At 40.2% G+C, this 21415-nt stretch overlaps 1 protein-coding gene across 1 annotated transcript in view; it reads right to left on the bottom strand.

Annotated features, from left to right (window-relative positions):
- Window positions 1-4285: 4285 nt before the first annotated feature.
- The window catches only part of MCCC2 (methylcrotonyl-CoA carboxylase subunit 2), a 122512-nt gene continuing 105382 nt past the window's right edge, over window positions 4286-21415 (bottom strand). Inside the window, exons 14-16 of the mRNA XM_007943364.1 lie at window positions 9944-10058; window positions 7927-8012; window positions 4286-4403 (exon numbers count right to left, since the gene is read on the bottom strand). Of these exons, the coding sequence (XP_007941555.1) occupies window positions 4286-4403; window positions 7927-8012; window positions 9944-10058 (319 nt within the window). The remainder of the gene's footprint in view (window positions 4404-7926; window positions 8013-9943; window positions 10059-21415) is intronic.

Here is a 21415-nt window from a genome sequence, read left to right as displayed (position 1 = left end):
GGGGGGGCAGGAGTGCATGGGGGGGAAGGACCCAGGGAAGAGGGGAGGAAGTGGGAAAAGAGCTGTAGCACTGTGGGAAATTGGAGTCAATGCCATGAGACAAAGTGTATGTGAACTGCTGCAAACAATGAATTTGCCCTCTAAATTTTCGCCAAATAACAATAAAAATTTAAAAGTAAATAAATAAATAAAAACCAGCCATCAAGTCATTGCCAACTTATGCAACTTATGCACGTGTTACAGAGTAGAACTGCTCTATAGCATTTTCTTGACTGTAATCTTTACGGAAGCAGATTGCCACAATTTCCTCCCACAGCACCGCTGGATGGATTTGACCAGCCAACCTAATTTAGGTTAGCAGCCAATCACAAACCACTTGGGCCAAAAGAGTGATGTTACCAAAACAGAAATTTATCTTAGAATCCTAAACTTTTAGAGCTAGAAAAGAATTTAGAGATTATCTAGACCAGTGGTTCTCCAAGTGTAATCCCCAGGCCAGCAACCTAAGCATTAGCTGGAAAGCTGTTAGAATGAGAAATTCTTGGGCACATTGCAGACTTAATGAATCAGAAATTCTGCGGTGTTTTAATGAAAAACTTTGTTTTAACAAACCCTCTAGGTGATTCTGATGCAAGCTAAAGTTTGAGAATCATTATTCTAGAGCTTTTACAGTGAGCTTTAAAAACACTGGACTAAGCCCAATGATTTAGATTCAAGCACATTTTAAAATTCTAATTCAGCTGATTCTAATGTGAAACCAGGGTGAAAAACCACTGATCTAGCCCCAATACTTTATTAAAAGATAAAAAATGGAGAGGTTAGCCCAAGATTAGACAACTAGTTAGTACCACCACCAGCACAAGAACCCAAGTCCCTTATTAATTCCAACTGAGTTCTTGCATTTCAACTAATTAATTCAATTTAATTCAAATTAATTCAACTGAGTAATTAACTCAAATTAATTCAACTGAGTAAGCAATTCTCTTACTTAGGATGCTAAATCTATTCTAGTAGATTTAAAATTATGATCCATACACTGCAGATTTCATTGCTCTACTTCCAATGCTCATTTCCAGGAACTTGATTCTGTGGTGGTGGTGGTTGCGTTTTGGCCATGGAGTTGACTTTGACTCCCAGAGACCCTATGTGGGCAGAACAGAACTGCCCCGCAGGGTTCTAAGGTTGTGAGCACTCAGAAGCAGATTGCCAGGCCTGTCTTCTGAGGCGTCTCTGGGTGGGTTCGAAGTGCCAAACATTACTAGCTGAGGTTTACCCGTTGGCCACCCTGCCATCTAAGCCTGTAGTTACCTTTTCTATATCCCTCACGATGGGGAGAGAAGTTTCAAAGACAAGCCAAATTAAAATCAAGAAAAAGATGAAAATATCAACAGCGCCAAAACCTAATTAATAAAGCAGATGATTTCCTTGGAAAACAAAAACAAGAGCTTCCCAAAAGTTTGCAAACATCTACAGAATAAATGCAAAGTGTTAACATTTCAAAGAGATTGGTGACAATCTGTTTACCACTCATGTAAGACCATCATTGTGGTCTTAAAGGTACCCAAAAAGTCACTTAAGGTCACTTAGCTCTACCTCTTGTCTTCTGGTAAGGTTGTATTTAATTATTCCCAAAGGAAGACTATCAGATTCTTAAACCAGAATTCCAATTAAAACTAATCCTAAATGGCGACTCCTGAGATTATGGTCCCTAGCTTCCTTTCAGGTCTGGAACTGAACTCATTCCTATGGCTTCCAAACAACAGACATGCATATGGGGTGGACATTTGCATAAGGCCAATACACTTCTTGAAGCAACCAATCATGAAAGAAAAGGGCAGTATCTGGACAGGGAGACAGCTCGGGGATGGAGTGCATGGAAGGAAAGGACAGAGGGAAGAGGTAACTACAGGGAGAAAGTGGGAAGAGAGCTGTTCCATTGTAGGGAATTGTAGTCAATGCATCAGACAAAACATGTATGAACTGCTGTATGGAAAATGAATTTGCTCTGTAAACTTTCACCCAAGTCACAAAAAAAAAATAAGTGAAAATAAAAAAAAAACACCCTAACATCTTGCTCAGTAACACGTTTCAGTGAGTAAAAGGTTGCAGTAAGTTTCCTTTGCAATTTACACACTCAGTCCATCTCACTGGTGATAGTAGCGGGAAGTCACATAGCTCCTGCTTTTAATGTTCCATGTATTTGAGGACATTCTCAGTTTACTCGTCTATTTACACCATAGTTTTTACTTAAGTTTTGATGTTCCACTGGTTTCATTTCTGAAGTGTTTTTTGAATGCAGGCCATAAATGTTTCACCAAATTTTAAAATATTTTAACATTTGACTTTCATGAGATGCTATCAGTTAGCGTTTGTTACCACAAGCATGGATGCATGTAATAAGCACACACAAGTTCAGCAAACGTTGACTGCTCACTTCAATGTTCAACAGTACCTTCTGCTAGTGTAGAAAACATGATGTAAACAAATACTATTTGGAAAACATTTTTCTTGAAAACTAGAAAACAGAAGCAATCTTGTCTCTCACATTCAAGAACCCAGAGACGCACATTTAGATACTAATAAACTGTGTATCTTAAAAGTCTAAGTTACTCATGTTAATCTGCAAAAATGTTAAAGCCAAACAAAAGATCTGCCTATTTTGGTAAAATAATTGTTTATTATTGGATTACCAAAAACACACTCACTGCCATCGAGTTGATCCTGACTCATAGCAACCCCTACTTGGGTTTCTGAGGTGGTTTCTCTATGAAGTAGATTGCCCAATTTTCCTTCCGAGGACTGGCTGGTGGGTTTGAACCGCCAGCCTTTTGGTTAGCAGTGAAATGCCTTAGGCACTACGCCACCAGAACATAATCTAATTTAAATCAATGTTATTTTTATGGTAACTGTGATCTTCCTTGTAAAGGCAGAACTCATAAAATATATCTACCAATCCTTGACTTATTGATGGTTCCTATCAGAGGAATGGGAATGGGAGCTCTGGTAGCATAGTGGCTAAGACACTTGCCTGCTAACCAGACGGCTGACGGTTCAAACCCACCAGCCACTCCTCGGAAGGAAGGTTGGGCAATCCTACTTCCGTAGTGATACTGCCTTGGAAACCCAAGGAGGGGTCGCTATGAGTCGGGGCCGACTCGATGGCACATAACAACAATAACATCAGAGGAATACCATCAAGTTTTCATAAAGGCATTTTGTTTACTGACATGGATGAAAATTGTAATTGAAAATACTTAATGTAATATACTATTTTAAAATACTTATGTGTTCTTTCTGAAAATGCAACCTATCTCTACTGTGACCATTTATGTGTATACCCCCCCAAAAAAAAACTAACCTCCTGACTCATAAATGAAGCCTAAACTAAGCATCACACACAAATGTTTGAAATATTAATTAGAAAAACATGTGATAGTTGTATTAGACTATATAAGCAATTATCTCATTTTAAAAACCATGTGGTTTAAGTATATCAATTACTGTATGGATTTTTTTTTTCATTCATTCAACAAATATCTGAGCATCAACAAAGTGCCAGGCATTGAAATACAGGGTGAACAGGAGGATCCCTGCTCTCACAGAGCTAACATTCTAGAAGGGGGCTGATATTAAAGAATTATTTATAATAAGATGGTAAGTTTGTGGCAGAGAAAATGGATGGTGCTTTGTAAGAACATATAGCAGGGCAGGAGTGCATGGGAGGCAAGGACACAGGGAAGAGGTAACTATGGGGAAAAAGTAGGAGGGGAGCTGCTGCATTGTGGGAAATCGCAGTCAATGTCATGAGACAAAGTGTATGTGAGCTGCTATATGGAAAGTGAATCTGCTCTTTAAACTTTCACCCAAATCACAATAAAAATAAAAAATGAAAAGGTGTCAAATATCATCACACATTATCAGCAAAGCACTTATTTCAGTGAAAAAATCAACTTTATGTTAATAATCTCAATAATACCTAGAATTTACAATAACAGAACTTTTCATAGTAGTTGTGGTTACAAAGGATAATTGTAAACTATTTATTCTCTTCATCATGGGTGATAAAACTAGGTCACAGAGAAATTTCTCCAAGAAAATTTAAAAGGAGTTTTAGGTTCATCAAATAAATGCCATACTGATTTTTTTTTAACATAGAAAAGTACAATGCACTGTGTTAATAAAACAATTTTATTATAATAGCTGCATATTCAAAAAGTCTTAAAATTTTAAGACTACTCATGTGCTAATATTTGGTACACATCAAACAGGAAACATTTCTTTCCAATTACATCCTAAAGGTGCCAAAGTCAGTCTTCTGGATTGGTGCGTTGAGGGCTGCACTAATACTAAGACCTAGGACCAGTCTGGTGTCCACTGGATCAATAATCCCATCATCCCACAGCCTGATAAAAAAGAGAGAGAGAGAGATTTATTATGTAGTCACCACCAAACTACCATTTGTATATATCTACTCCTCACTTAGTGACTATCTTGTTATCTGACATTCTGCATTCACGACAACAGTAAAAACTCCATCCAACTATTTTTTTGCATTGAGGAGGAGCTGAGGGGAGATGGGGAGGAGGAGGGGAAGGTCTGTGAAAGTGAATGAGGTTCATACAGCTCCTGATGGTTCATATTACCAAGATCAGGTGGAGAAGTCCACAGGGAGCTCAGGGCAAGCAGCACACAGGAGGTGGGGGCAGACAGGCCACCAGGAGGCAGCAGGAGCCAGAGCTTCGGGGGCAGGCTCTCAAGTCTCTTCTTCCAAAGAAGGCTCTCTGCCACCTCCACAGCCTCCACAGGGCCCAGGTGGCCAGGCCTCACCTGCCCACAGGCCCGGGAGGGAGTCTGTGGCCTCAAGGCCTATCTGGGGGCTGGCAGAGGAGGAAGGTGGAGAGGCAAGGCAAGGGGGAGCTCAAATAGGTCCAGAGAGTGGCCAGCAGGGCCCTGCTGCCTGGGAGGCAACGGGCAACCCCAAGGGCCCCCGACAGGCAATGAGTGGGGTGGGCCTGGTGCATAATGGCATCCTCACATAACAACCTGGTCTTTGGAACTTAACCATGTCAGTAAGTGAGGAGTGGGTATACTCCATACCCAGAAATGCCAAGAATGTTTTTCTTCAGGCAATATATGGATCTACTGATTAGCATCTGTGTGCTGCAATCTTGGAACAGAAACCATGTTCAACAGAGGTGGGAAGAAAAGAAAAATGACATGAGTATAGTCCCAATTCTCTGTTAAATTGACTACCTTGTTATCTGACTATAGATAGTCACTATAGAGGCTCCTTACCAAAAGAAATCTCAGGATATTCCCTCATTTTCAAATATTTTTACTTATTTCAGGAAAAACTTTCCTGTCCCTCTCCTGCCTGCACAAATGTACAACCAAGTCGGTGTGTTCTTGCTGTAGACAGAGAACCTCATAAACCCAGGTAACCATCTTCTACCTCTCCACCCGAGAGCGTATACCCCCTAGAGTTCCCCCAAATTCTTAAGAAACTATGAAAATTACCAAATAGCCTTCGGTACAATTTACTAATAAAAGAAATGCCTTCAAATGCAGTTCTTCAAATTTTTCCTACAATTGGAAAAATAATCACTTTAAAACTGCCGTAAGTGGAAATTTTAGCTTGCTTTTCATGGACAATCTTAAATTTATAGAGAAAAATGAATGAGAAATAATGCTTTTTAAAGGTTATTAGTAGGTGGCAGTTTTTCTCTCTTTAAATAAACTGCCTTCAGGGTCTGGATATAGCATCAATTATTAAAGCAGACAGACCAGAAATCAAATCTCTGCTCATAAAACATTCATAAGAGGGACTCTGAAGTATCAACAGCCAATAAAAGAAAGTTACCCTTGTAATGTGGAACCCATGTCAAGTGACTGCACCCCCTTTGCAGCCTACAGCAGTTCCACAGCAAGCCCAGGAAGAAGGCGCCAGTTAATGATGTTCATTAAAAAATGCTCCAGGTAAGAGACTCTAATCAAACACCCAACTTAAGTTTGATGATAAAAAACAACTGAGCAGAACAAAATAGGCATGTTGCATATGTAACATACAAGGATTAAGAAAAACTAAGGTTACAGTAGCAGATGAGGACAGAGCTCTCTGAAAAGACAGATCTAGCCTCATCAGACCAGAGCTTTATTGTTCATCTGAGATTTACTAAAACCAAGAAGGTACCTTAAACTGGCTTGTAAATCCCTTCATCTTTGAGAAAGTGGCTGTCTCCTGTTTCAAAGAGAAGGCTAATCCTCTACACATCAACAGAAAAAGCTTACTGTCTTTGCACATTTATTTCCAGAGACATGTCTATCTGGGCCATCTGCTCTCCTGCCTTGAATGTAATCCATTAACAATAATGATGATCATCATCATATGAAGATAACGAAGGAGTCAATCTTTTTCAAGAGATGAAATCTCAGCAAGAGCTGAAAGACGAATGGCTCTCACAAACTATGCCATTTTTCAAAGTATAATATTTCAACTGTCTCTACAGAGTTCAGTCAAAATCCTATGTGAAAAAACTGCAGGTGAACTCACAGGATATATTTTCACTCAGATCTCCTATATGGTTTTCTAGTTCTCCTTTGCTTCTACTGGCTACCAAGTAAGTCTGTTTAAATGATGGCCACAGGAAGGACATGTTTATTTCTCAAAATCAAAGACTGTAAAAATATTTTGTTCTTAATTAAATGAATTGATGACTCACCACAACAAAAATATGCTTGTAAATGTTTGTAAAGACATATATTTAGCAAGGGGAGAAACAGTCTTATATGAATTCAGAAGCTAATTATGTTCTTGAAAATAAGTATGTTTAGTCTTTGTGCCCACAGTGGTTAAGACCAGGGCCCGCCAGAAAAGGATGCATTCAATCACTGAAATGGATCCGAATTTTTTATTTTCTCTTCTCCCCCTACCTCCAGTGCCTTTATAAGTAACAGTCATGTATCACAGCATAATCTAATTCTAAAAGACACAAATAGTTTTCTTTTTTCCATCTGCCCAAGGGATAAAAGAAAGACATGAAGCTTAGATTCTTCTTCACAGTGCAGAATATTAAAGTTGTTGGAAAAAAGAGGTCTGAAAGCCATCTCCAGCTGAGACAGGCATGATAATTTATTATCTCATTAAGTGGTATAAGAAACAAACAGAGCCAGCAATGAGTGTGCGGTAATTACTTGGTGCTGACATGTGGACCCTCACTGTGACTAATCACTTCCTAAATGTACCAGCACACTTGTTAACAAGTGCCAATAAGTGTTCAACCAATCTCATGCTTAAAATGGGGTGAAACAAAGTAATCAAAGAGAGGGGTATGACAAGAATCCACATCTTTAAGTAAAAAATAGAGAGTGACTAACCCCTGAAAGGGAGCTCTGGTAGCGCAGTGCCTAAGGCACCTGACTGCTAACCAGAAGGCTGGAGGTTCAAACCCACCAGCCACTCCTCGGAAGGAAGGTTGGGCAATCTACTTCCATAGTGATACCGCCTCGGAAACCCAAGGAGGGGTCACTATGAGTCGGGTCCGACTTGACAGCACATAACAATTACAACAACCACCCCTGAAAGTGACACAGTCAAGATTATAACTGTTAATTTCCCAGCTCCCAGCATGGCCCAGGAGCCAAGGCCTGAAGACTTCCCTCCCTCTGGCTGCAGTATCCAGACACCTCTGCATGGGGGAGGGGGCGGGGGGGGGTACAGAACAATGGTGGTAGAGCCACAGCCACAGAAAGCCTGGGAAGCAGGACAGTGTTCCAGCAGCAAGCATTCCCATCACAAAGGGGCAGCAGCACAAGAGTGTCCAAACAGGATTTTTGGGTTGACACAGAGTTGGACCAACCTGACTGCTCTATATACAGCTGTTGCCCTGACAAGACCTACCCCTCAGGAAATGACCCACCGGCTCCTACCTTGCACTGGAAAAGTAAGGGTTTCCCTCCTCTTCAAACCTCTTAATGATGGGCTCTTTTATAGCTGCTTCCTCAGCACTGGACAACTGAAAGAAAAGGGCCCACGAGTAAGAGGGCTTCGGTAAAACAATAGTTCCTATACATATGACCTCAAAAAAAGGACCAACAGATTTTATGAATGTTATTACTCACATATGCACAATCATGTAGAGATTACAAGTGATGTTTTAACATGCATTATCTCACCTGAGATCTGAGTAACCAGTTAGTAAGGCCATTTAACAGTCAAAACCAAGGGTACGATAATGCACAAAATTTTCATTCAAAATGGCTAAAATGTAAAAACTTAAAGCTTCAAGGAATAAATATCAACCACACCTTGAATAACCTCTTCAGTCAGTTTGCCAGATAGCCAGGAGATACTTTTCCCTAATTAAAAACTTAATGCCATGCCCATCATCTATTCCCAGGAGGAAGTGATAATTAATTCAGGTGTAAAAATCTTCATTAAGAACTTATTTTGAAACCCTGAAAAATATTTTCAACTTAAAAAAACTCCCACACAAAAAACAAAGGACTTATTTCAAATAAATCATTCCTCCTTTTCTATAAGTTTTTCATTATCATATTATAGGGTCAAGAGTCTGGAGGGAGGACCGCTAATGCCCTGTACTTTCCTTTCATATATCTAAATGGAGTGGATGAATCCAGATGTATGTACATCAAATTAACCATAAAATAATTGTTTAATATGCACTCACCATGCTAGGCTTCATAAAGTTTAAGACACATCTTCCAAATACCTGCTAGGATTTCATATCCATCGCCACCCCACCCCCACCCCCACAGAGCTTTCCCTTGGCTTTGACACTAATTGGTACTTAAGTGAAATCTGAAGCCTCAACGCCAGTCTACAGAGCTCTTGCTGCTGGGAAAAGACAGTCAAGGATGTGAGGCCTCGGTAGACGCTTTCAGAGGGGCAGGAATCACCTCTGGCTTTCTATGTCCTCAACCTCACAAATGAGGCATTTGACCAGATGATCCCTGAACACCCCACAAACTAGGTGGTTAAATAGATGACCCTGAAGAAGGTAGGGCCTTCTCCATCTTATCACTTGCTATGCTGAGGCAAAAAGAGCTCTGGTGGTGCCTAAGGCATGTGACTACTAACCAGAAAGTTGGTAATTCAAACCCACCAGCCACTCCTTGGAAGGAAGATGGGGCAATCTACTTCCATAAAGGTTTAAAACTTTGGAAACCCAACGGGGGTCACTATGAGTCAGAATCAACTCAGTGGCAGTGGGTTTGGTTTAGTTTTTATGCTGAGGCAACAGTGCACCTGAACAATTTCAGGAACCTGTAGCAATAATTTTAGGGCTCGATGCTTACATAAAATAGTTAAAAGTTATAATAAAAATTAATGCAAAATTTCAGAAGAGTCTTACAGAGACAAACAAAAGAACCCACTCTTAAAGTAACTGCTTGCTGGTTTGTCTTTCATCAAATCTCCACTGCCCTTTCGGTTTTTCCCCATTTTTACTTTCACAGTATAATAGCATTACTCATTTCTCATTGGAGGACTGGCGCCCTCCCACTCAAGGTATCCTTAACAATAACCTGAAAGTAAAATAGATTTATTTTATGGTTGCGGGTCATAAAATAAAAGTAATGAATCAGATGTACCTTGCTAACAGCAAATGACTAAGACTCACACATCTTTATGCCTCAGATATTCAGAGGCAGCTTCTGAAGCATTTTCTTGGAATGTCTGAAAAACTTTAAACTACCACAAGAAGGTGCCCAAAATGAAATACCTTTAAAAGAACTGTAGAAAATGTGTGAGTGAGCCAAAACTGCTGAAATAACTTCCAGGTCAGCATTCATCCAAAATAAAGCCAAGTAGTTTGTGTTGAACCCTACCCTACCCACGAACACTGTGTGATTCTGGCTCTCTGCTCCTTGGCCCTTGGTGTTCACCTCTTGGGAAACCAAGAGGTGGATAAGGAGTGGCAATTACCTGTTTCTCTTCCCGTGCTTTTTGGTCCTTTGCTACTGTTGCTAACACATTGGCTGCTTGCTCTCCTCCCATCACTGAAATACGAGCATTTGGCCACAGGTAAAGAAATCTTGGACTAGAGACATAAAAGCGGGGAGAGGGAATAATCCAATTAATTCAATGTACAACACGGAGTTTGATTTGTTTATCAGAGTTTGTTTGATTACCAGAGATCCACATTTCCCCTTTAAATAAGGGGTTCTAATTCTCTGGTAGCATAGTGCCTAAGGCACTTGACTGCTAACCAGAAGACTGGTGGTTCAAACCCACCAGCCACTCCTCAGAAGGAAAGCTGGGCAATCTATTTCCGTAGTGATACTGCCTAGGAAACCCAAGGAGGGGTCTCTATGAGTCAGGTCCAACTCAACAGCACATAACCACAACAATTCTCTTTCCACATTACAATCATTTGGGGAGCTTTTAAAAAAATAAGAGCATAGCAATGCCTGGAACCTACCCCAGACCAATCTCCAGGCATGGGGCCTAAGCATGGGTGTGATTTTTAAGTTCTCCAGGTGATTCTGATGTGCAGTGAGAGTTTGGGACCACTCCTGTTAAATGATTCCAACTGAGAAGCTAAGTTAATATACTTAAAGTATATATGCATGCATACTTTTATAGACTTTATAAGACAATGTAACACAAACCTCAGATACTACATAATTACATAAAGTAGAGACAGTTTCTTGAAATCCCAATCACTGATTCTCAACCCTTCTCATGGTTTGATACATTTGTCATCCTTTTTTTTCCAGAAATGCACTAGTATCTCTATTAATTTTCAACAAAACACAAGATAAATAAAAGAGCATACTATAATTCGCTTTTGCAGCTTAAGTTTTCATTAGCAGTCCATCTTGGAAACCTTTCATTGTTGTTGTTAGGGGCCATCTAGTCAGCTCTGACTCATAGTGACCCCATGTATGAAACACCACCCGGTCCTACGCCATCCTCACAACACTCGCTATGTTTGAGAGCATCGCTGCAGCCACTGTGTCAATCAACACATCTCGTTGAGGGTCTTCCCCTTTTTTGAGGACCCAAATCCACTCCTCCCCCACTTTTATTGTGGTGAAAACATACACAAGACATTTGCCAACATAAGAACTTCCGTATTTACAGCTCAGGGAGACTGATAGCATTTTTCATGTTGTGCCACTGTTCCTGCTTTTTCCAAAATATTCCACCACCTATTAGCATAAGCTCAATGGCCTGCAAACAAAAGCTTCCCCTTTCTCCCTCCCTCCTACCTCTGCTAACCACTAATAATCTTTTATATGTTGTTGTTGTTGTTGTTATGTGCCGTTGAGTCGGACCCGACTGACTCACAGAGACCCCTCCTTGGGTTTCCAAGGCAGTATCACTACGGAAGTAGATTGCCCCATCTTCCTTCAGAGGAGTGGCCGGTGAGTTTAAACCACCAGCCCTCTGGTTAGCAGTCAAGTGCCTTAGGCACTACGCTACTAGAGTTCCTAATCTTTTATAATTTCTTTTTCCCCCCAAGTAATCTAGGACCCTCCCATCCCACTCCTGCCAATCCCTGGTAACTGACAAAGGAAGCTCCCTTCCATGTATAAATCTTTCCTTGACTTTTTACAATAGTGGACTAGTACAATATTTTCTGTGATTGACTTTTTTCACTCAGCATAATGTTCTCCAACTTCATCCACATTATGTGGTGTTTCACAAATTCTAAATTGTTCTTTAGTGTTGTACAGTACTCCATTGTGTGCATGTACCTTAGTTTGGTTATCCATTCTTCAGTTGATGGGCACTTAGGTTGTTTCCATCTCTTTGCTATTGTGAATAGTGCTGCAATGAACACAAGTGTGCATATATCTGTTTGTGCCCTACCTCTCACTTCTTTAGAATATGTACCTAGTTATGGGATTGCTGGATCAAATGATATTTCCATTTCCAACTTCTTAAGGAATCAGCATACCGATTTCCACATGGTTGTATCATTTTACAGTCCCACCAGCAGTGTATGAGAGTCCCAATCTTGCCAGCACTTGTTATTTTTCTGTCTTGAACTTTGCTATTAATGCTGGGGTGACATGGTATCTCATTGTTGTTTTGGACTGCTAACCAGAAGGCTGGCAGTTCAAACCCACACCAGCCACTCCTGGGAAGGAAGACTGGGCAATCTACTTCTGTAGAGATACCACCCCGGAAACCCAAGAAGGGGTTGCTATGAGTCGAGTTGACTCGACAGCAGTGAGTGAATGGCTAATGATTGTGAACATTTCTTCATGTCTTTGTTGGCTGCCTGAATATCTTCTTTAGTGAAGTACCTGTTCATATCTTATGTCTATTTTTTAACTGGATTGTTTGTCTTTTTAATGTTATGCTGTTGGAGTTTTCTATAAATTTTAGACAGAAGTTCTTTGTCAGGTATGTCATTGCCAAATATTTTTTCCCAATCTGTAGGTTCTCTTTTGGAGAAGTCTTTTTATGCACATGAGAATTTTAATTTTTAGAAGGTCCGCCAATCATCTACTTTATCTTCTGCTGTTTGTGCATTTTGGGTTATGCTTGATAGGGCAAAGAAGTGAGAGGTAGGGCACAAACAGATATATGCACACTTGTGTTCACTGCAGCACTATTCACAATAGCAAAGAGATGGAAACAGCTTTGCTCCCCCTTTTTCTTTGATGTACTTTACAGTTTCAGGTTTCACATTTAAGATCTTGTTTCATTTTTCTGCAAATGGATATCTACTTTTGCCAGCATCGGTTGTTAAAAAGACTATCTCTTTCCCATTTAATGGATTTTGGCCCTTTGTTAAAGATCAGCTGGCCATAGGTGGATGGATCTATTTCTGAATTTTCAATTCTGTTCCACTTTTATTTTGTTTTGATGCATCTGTGTGACCAGGGTACTATGCTCCTCTATTTGCTAGCTGTTAGCACTTGGGCACTTACCACCTGTCTCCTGGTGGATGTGATAGAGAATGGGAGCATGTGCAGAGATCTCTGTCAGCTGTTCATAAAGAGTAGTTGAGGGTGAGTTGAGCTGGTATTAGTCACTCTCCATCTTTTCTCAGTTATTGCAAAAGCAATTTGGTGGCCCTCACTCAGTGGATGAAGCTGCAGGAGGTGCAGGTGTGGTTGGGTTGTGTGGGAATAGTTTCTGTCTCCCACTCAGACCAAAAATAAATAAACCACCAAAAAAATAAAACCAAAAACAAAACCAAACTCACTGTTGTCGAGTCAGATCTGACTCACAGCGACCCTTCCTTGGGTTTTCAAGACGTTATCACTATGGAAGTAGACTGCCCAACCTTCCTTCTGAGGAGTGGCTGGTGGGTTTGAACCACCAGCCTTCTGGTTAGCAGTCAAATGCCTTAACCACTACCCCACCAGAGCTCCTAAAAAGAGAACAAAAATTCAAACTGCATAAACAAACAGGAACAAAGAAACACACACAAAAGAAAGGCAATAAATGAGAAGAAAAATTTTAAAAATGTATTTTAAAAAGATAATGGAAAAAAAAAAAAAACCTACAATATCGGGGGGGGGGATGAAAGAAAAGGGCAATAGTGAAAGAATAGTAAAGAAGAAATGGGAAAACTGCAAATGGAAAAACAAGAGATGGGAGGAACCAAAGGAAAGGAAAGAGAAGGGAATCAGAAAAAGGAAAAAAAAAAAAAAAAGCAAGCACCAGAGAACGGAAAGAGGAAAAATAAAAAGGAAGAAAGGGAAAAGATAAAAATAACAATTTAAACACAAACAAAACTGGGGGGGGGGGCACAGACAAGGATGGAATTCCCGCTGGTCAAAAAGATAGATGGAGGCAGGGGATGGCCACTACCTCTTTTCATCAAGAGGGTTTGGGGTCTAAGAGTAACAAGGACAATAGGTATCTTTCTAGTCATCAGCCTCCGGTATGGTTGCCCATGCTGTCCTTGGCAAGTGGAGCTTATTCTTAGGTCACTGTCCATGTAAGAACATTACCTGCATATATTCAAAATGGCCGTGATGCTTGCAAATAATCAAAATGGCTGCATCTTCAGGACAGCCACAATCCCCAGCTCTGTTTGTTTCCTTCTTCATTGTTTTTGCTTCCTGGTTGTCAGGCACCAGTGCAGTCTTCACCCATGTAGTCCCTGGTGAGCGGAACCGATTCTTAGGTTGCTACAGGACACACTTGCAAATATTCAAAATGGCTGCACCCTCAGGAAAACCGGCATTCCGCAGCTCCATCTGTCTCCTTACTCACTGTTTTCATTCAGGTTCTTCTACTAGTTGGTATTTAATCCACTTCTTTATCTTTTCCTTCAAAGCCCAGGGTTCCAGGATCATCTTCTGTATCGGTTTCAATTGGTTTCTCATTGCTTTGTTGCAGAGGGTCTGTGTAGCTTGTCTATTTCACCATCTTTCCAGAACTCCTCTATTTCATTCTTTTTAATAGTATCATAGTATTGCACTATATGGCTGTACAATAGCATATTTAACTATTTCCCAAGGAGACTTTCTAAATTTTTGCTTCTACAAAAATGCTATAAAACTTTCTTGTATTTATCTCTCTAGGCACTTAGAGGCATGTTTCCATAAAAGAAAATGCCAGACTGTTCTCCCAAATTGTTGTATTACTACCTGAAACCACTAAGAGTGTGGAAGGGTGCCTGTCTACCTGTACCCCTGCCAACAATGGGTATGACACCTTTGCCAATATGATAGGAGGAAAAAAGGTTTTCATTTAAATTTGTAACAAATATATTCTGATTCACTTCAGAAAAATCACAAACAAGATATCTTTTTGAACACAGAATAAAAGTCTTTTCTTTTTCCATTTTCAAAATATGAACTACCTCATGAGGGTGAATGGAAGTACACATGAGTAAGCTTTCTAAAACTCATCTCAACAGCCCATCTGGATGGTAAAATAACTGCAGTCATGAGAGAAACAGGTTTTCTTTTCAACAAACATTTGAACCACTCTAGTCAACATACTGCAGGCATCATAATCCAAAAGCCAAAATCACACATGGCACAAGGACAGTAGTAAATCAAAAGAACAGATTCATTCATTCACAAAGATGCTTACTGCGCGCCTACAGTACACCACACTCTGTGCCATATACTCAGGATACACAGTGAACAAAACGGGGGGAAAAATCCCTGCCCTGTGGAGCTTATGTTCTAATTGGGGAAGATAGGCTATAAATAAATAAGTAAAACCTCCAGCATGTTAGGTAGAGAAGAGTAAAGCAGGAAGAGGATCAGGAGTGCAGGGCAGGGGGGAGTCTGCAATTTCAGACAGGTACCAGGATACAGTCACATTACTAAGAACAGGGGAGGAAGCCAGCCATGCAGATGTTTGGATGGGAAGTCAGGAAGACAGAAGAGTGAGTATAAAGACACAGAGATGGGCAAGTACTTGGCACGTTTGAAGAACAGCAAGGAGGTTAGTGTGGCTAGATCAGAGGCAGAATGAAAAGAAGAGGTAGGAAACTCACTGGAGGCCCCATCAAGGAAACTGAGATCTACTTCTCAGTATGTAACAATCTGAGCTATCCCAACTCTACCATTCTTCAAAGTGCAGACATTAAAATCATCTAATGCTTTGGAAGCAGCAAATGGCTGTGATAAATACATAAGTAGATCTTTTTTAAAAAATTTAACGAAAGTATAGTACACATACGGAAAAGTACACAAAGTTCTGATCAGGGTCAAAATAGATGGATCTTGATACAAAGGAAGAGAAATGTGGAATGGAACTTCAAATTTTCAAAGAATCTAGACTTGCTAGACCCACAGAGACTGTTAGAATCTCTAGTCCTATATTCTAAAACACCTGCTAGAAGTGCTTTTCATATTTATATCCACAATCCACAAGGACTGACTTTTATGTAGGATGTGGAGACAAATTTTCACATAGAATCCAATTGGCCTGGCACCATTTATTAAGAAGAAATCCTTCCTCCACTGCTCTTTGGTGCCACCTTTGTCATTAATCAAGCACCAATGTATGTGTGGATTTGTGTCTGGCTCATAATTCCAATCCACTGATACACTTACATGTCTTGCACAAATATCACACATACTGCATTATTTTAGTTTCTGGGGGGGTGGGGGAAAAATCCTCACTGCCATTAAGTCAATTTCAACTCACAGCGACTTCCCATTGGGTTTCCAAGTTTATGTATCTTTATGGAAGTAGATTACCTCTTCTTTCTTCCATAGAGTAGGTGGTGGGATTGAACCAATGACCTTTTGGTTAGCAGCCTAATGCCTTAACTATTATACCACCAGAGCTCCTTATTTTAGTTACTCCTATTTTAGTCACTGTAACTTTATCGTAAATCTTGATATCTGATAGAGCAAGTCTTCCCTTCTCCTTCAAGAATATTGTGGCTTTGCTTAGCCATTTGTATTTTTATTTAAGTTTTCGGAATCAGCTTAAGTTCCACCAAAAAATTTAATATTAAAATTCAAAATGAATAACCACTAGTATTTTATTTGGGGCTATAGTGAGATCGATGTATATCCACTTGATAAATCAATTTGAAGAGAACTTTATTTCCTTATTGTCTTGAACATTATAATCCATTCATTAACTTTGTATATTTATTTATTTACACTTACAAGTTTCAATAATATTTTATGTTGTTGTTGTTAGGTGCCATTGAGTCCTCTCTGACTCATAGCGACCCCATGCACAGCAAAATGAAACACTGACCGGTCCCACGCGAGCTCCAAGATCCTTGCTATACTTGAGCCCATTGCCACAGCCACTGTGTCAATCCATCTCATTGAAGGTCTTCCCCTCTTTCATCGATCCTGGACCTTACCAAGCATGACATCTTTCTTCAGAGAATGGTCCCTTCTGACAACATGACCAAAGGAGGTGAGACGAAATCTGGCCATTCTCGCTTCCAAGGAGCATTCTGGCTGTACTTCATCCAGGACAGATTTGTTAGTTCTTTTAGTAGCCCATGGTACTTTCAGCATTCTTCACCAGCACCAAAATTCAAATGTATCCTCTCTTCTTTGGTCTTCCTTATTCACTGTCCAGCTTTCATATGCATATGAGGTGATTGAAAGTACCATGGCTTTTATCAGGCCCACCTTAGTCCTCAAGGAGACATCTTTGCTCTTCAGCACTTGAAAGAGGTCCTTTGCAGCTGATTTGCTCAGGTGACACAGTGCCTAAGGCATTTGACTGCTAACCAGAAGCGTGGCAGTTCAAACCCACCAGCCACTCCTCAGAAGGAAGACTGGGCAATCTACTTCCAATACCGCCTCGGAAACCCAAGGAGAGGTCATCACGAGTTGGATCCGACTTGACAGCAGCGAGTTTGGTTTTTTTTTTTTAAATACATTGTCTAATGTCCCGACTGCTGCTTCCATTGGCATTGATTGTAGAAGTAAGCAATATGAAGTCTTTGACAACTTCAATCTTTTCTCCATTTATTGTGATGCTGCATACTGCTCCAGATGTGAGAATTTTTGTTTTCTTTATATTGAGATGCAATCCATACTGCAGTCTTCAATCTCCATCAGTAAGTGCTTCAAGTCATCCTCACTTTCTGTAAGCAAAGTTGTGTAATCAGCATATCACAGGTTGTCAGTGATTCTTCCTCCAATCCTGATGCCACGTTCCTTTTTGTATAATCCAGCTAGTAAGATTATTTGCTTAGCATACAGATTAAGTATGGTGAAAGGATACACCCTGACGCACTCCCTTCTTGATTTTAAACCATACTGTGTCCCCTTGTTCTGTTCAAACGACAGCCTCCTGGTCTATGTACAGGTTCCTCATGAGTACAATTAACCATTCTGGAATTCCCATTCTTCTCAATGTTACCCATAATTTGTTATGATCCACACAATCAAATGCTTTTGCATAGTCAATAAAACACAAGTAAACATCTTTCCGGTATTCTTTGCTTTGAGCCAAGATCCATCTGACATTGGCAATGATATCCCTCACTCCACATCCTCTTCTGAACCCAACTTGCATTTCTGGAAGTTCTCTGTCAATATACTGCTGCAACCATTTTTGAATTATCTTCAGTAAGATTTTACTTGTGTGAGATATTAATGATTCAATAGTTTCCACATTCTGTGGGATCACCTTTTTTTGGAATGAGTACAAATATGGATCTCTTCCAGTCAGCTGACCAAGTAGCTATCTTCCAAATCTCCTGGCATTGCCGAGAGAGTGCCTCCAGTGTAGTATCCATTTGTTGAAACATCTCAATGGGTATTCCATCAATTCCTGGAGCTTTGTTCTTCATCAGTTTCTTCAATGCAGCTTCAACTCCCTCCTTCAATACCATTGGTTCTTGATCCTAAGCCACCTCCTGAAATGGATGAAGATCGGGCAGGTTTTTTTGGTACAGTGACTCTCTGTATTCCCTCCATCTTCTTTGGATGTTTCCTGCATCAGTCAATATTTTGCCCATAGAATCTTTCAATATTGCAACGCAAGGTTTGAATTTTTTCTTCAGTTCTTTCAGCTTGAGAAATGCCGAGCATGTTCTTGCCTTTTGGTTTTCTAACTCCAGGTCTTGGCACACTTCATTATAACTGACTTTATCTTCTCAAGTTGTTCTTTGAAATCTTTTGTTCAGCTCCTTTATCTTGTCAATTCTTCCATTGCTTTAGCTACTATCCATTCATGGGCAAGTTTCAGAGTCTCTTCTGACATCCATTTTGGTCTCTTCTTCCTTTCCTGTCTTTCTAATGACCTTTTGCTTTCTTCATGGATAATGTTCTTGATGTTATCCCACAGTTCTTCTGGTTTTTGGTAACTGGTGTTCAATGCATCAAATCAATTTTTTAGATGGTCTCTAAATTCAGGAGAGATATATTCAAGGTCATATTTTTGCTCTCATGGACTTGTTTTAATTGTCTCCAATTTTAAGCTGAACTTGCATATGAGCAGTTGATAGTCTGTTCCACAATCAGCTCCTGGCCTTGTTTTGTCTAAGATATTGAGCTTCCCCATCGCCTCCTGCCACAGATATAGTCAATCTGATTTCTGTGTACTCCATCTGCTGAAGTCCACATGTATAGCTGCCATTTGTGTTGTTGAAAAAGGTATTTGCAATGAATAAGTCGTTGGTCGTGCAAAATTCTATCATGAGGTCTCCAGTGTTATTTCTGTCACAAAGGCCAAATTTTCCAACTACCAGTGATTCTTCATTTCCAACTCTTGCATTCCAGTCACCAGTGATAATTAACACATCTTGATTGCATGTTCGGTCAATTTCAGACTGCAGAAGTTCATTTTTATCTTCAATTTCCTCGTCTTTGGCTTTGGTGGCTGGTGCATAAATTTGAATAGTAGTAGTAGTAGTAACTGGTCTTCCTTGTAGGTGTATGGATATTATCCTATCACTGACAACATTGTACTTCAGGAAAGATCTTGAAACATCCTTTGTGATTATCCCCTTCCTGCCTTTGGGTGGGGGCTGTGCATAGTGCCTAAGGCATCTGACTGCTAACCAGAAGGTTGGAGGCTCAAACCCACAAACCACTCCTCGGAAGGAAGATGGGGCAATCTACTTCCGTAGTGATACTGCCTCGGAAACTGCCTCCTGCTTCCTTCAGCCCTGGCTTTCCCTTCTTCTTTATAAAATATTTTATAGTTTTGTGTGAGTAAGTCTTACAAATCTTTCATTAGATTTATTCCGAAGTATCTGATATGTTTTTGATGCTCTGATAGCATAGTGCCTAAGGCATTTGACTGCTAACCAGAAGGCTGGAGGTTCAAACCCACAAATTGGAGGTTCAAACCCATTCCTCTTCAAATTGTCATTCCTGGCATAGTAGATCATATGGTTGTCTAATTCAAAATGGCCAAAACTGGTCGATTTCAGCTAACTAATGCCTAGGATAAAAGTCTTTTATGGTTGCACTTCATTTTTGACAACTTCCAATTTTCCTAGATTCATACTTCGTACATTCCATGTTCTGATTATTAATGGATATTTGCCGCTGTTTCTCAACTTGAGTTGTACCACACCAGCAAAAGCTTTACTTTATCTGTATCTTTAAGGTTGGTTCTACTCTGATGAGGCAGCTCTTTCCCAGTTGTATTTTGAGCACCTTTCGACATAAGGGGCTTGTCTTCTGGCACTCTATCAGACAATTTTTTCAAGCTATTCATAAAGTTTTCCAGTAATGTACCAGTGTGTGTCTGCTATTCATAATGTTTTCCCTGGCCAATTTTTTGAGAAGTGGATGGCTTTTCCTTCTTCCGAGTCTGTCTCAATCTGTATGCTGCGTTGAAACTTGTGCACCATGTGCAACCCTGCTGGCATCTGAAACACTGGAGGCAAAGCCTCCAGCCTCACAGCAACACACAAGCCACCAAAGTATGACAAATTGACGGACAAGTTCATTTCCCTTAGCTGTTCCCCTTGCTTGGATCCTGCTGTCATCAGCCCTAGCTTTCTCTCCTTCCTCCCCTTGCCTGGATCCTGCTACCATCAACCCTGGCATTACCCCCTTCCTGCCTTTGGGTAGGGGCTGTGCCCTCTTTTCCTGAATCCTGCTTCCTTCAGCCCTGGTTTTCCCTTCTTCCTTATAAAATATTTTACAGTTTTGTATGAGTAAGTCTTACAAATCTTTCATTAGATTTATTCCGAGGTGTCTGATATGTTTTTGATGCTATGATAGCATAGTGCCTAAGGCATCTGACTGCTAACCAGAAGGTTGGAGGTTCAAACCCACAAACCACTCCTCGGAAGGAAGATGGGGCAATCTACTTCTGTAGTGATACTGCCTCGGAAACCCAAGGAGGGGTCACTATGAGTCAGGGCCGACTCGACGGCACATAACAACAACAACAACAATTATAAATGGAAGCTTTTTATTTCATTTTCTAACTCTTCATAAAACTTTTCTTACTTTAGGATATTAACCTTTGGAGCCAACAAATGTGCTAAAGTCACTACCAAATCTAACAATTTATCTGTAGATTTTTGGGGAGCATTTTATTAAAACAATTATGTTGTCTTAGAATAAAAAATAATAAAACCAAAATGAATGTCAGAAGAGACTTTGAAACTTGTTCTTGAACAGAGAGAACTTAAAGCAAATGGAAGACATGACAAAGAGCTGAACAGAAGATTTCAAAGGGCAGCTCGAGCAGACAAAGCCAATTACCATAATGAAATGTGCAAAGACCTGGAGTTAGAAAACCAAAAGGGAGAATATGCCCAACATTTCTTAAGCTGAAAGAACTGAAGAAAAAATTCAAGGCTTGGGTTCCAATATTGAAAGATTCTATGGGCAAAATAATGAATGATGCAGGCAACATCAAAAGAAGATGGAAGGAATACACAAGAGTCACTTACAAAAATGGAATTAACAGAATACCCATTGATATGTTTCAACAAATGGGTGCTGCAAGAGGCACTTACTCATCTACACCAAGATATTTGGAAGACAGCCACCTGGTCAACTGACTGGAAGA

Source organism: Orycteropus afer, unplaced genomic scaffold (genome assembly GCF_000298275.1).
Source record: "Orycteropus afer afer isolate SDZICR_OR568_19922 unplaced genomic scaffold, OryAfe1.0 scaffold00104, whole genome shotgun sequence".
NCBI classification, from domain to species: domain Eukaryota; kingdom Metazoa; phylum Chordata; class Mammalia; order Tubulidentata; family Orycteropodidae; genus Orycteropus; species Orycteropus afer.
This window is presented reverse-complemented; position numbering and strand designations above follow the sequence as displayed.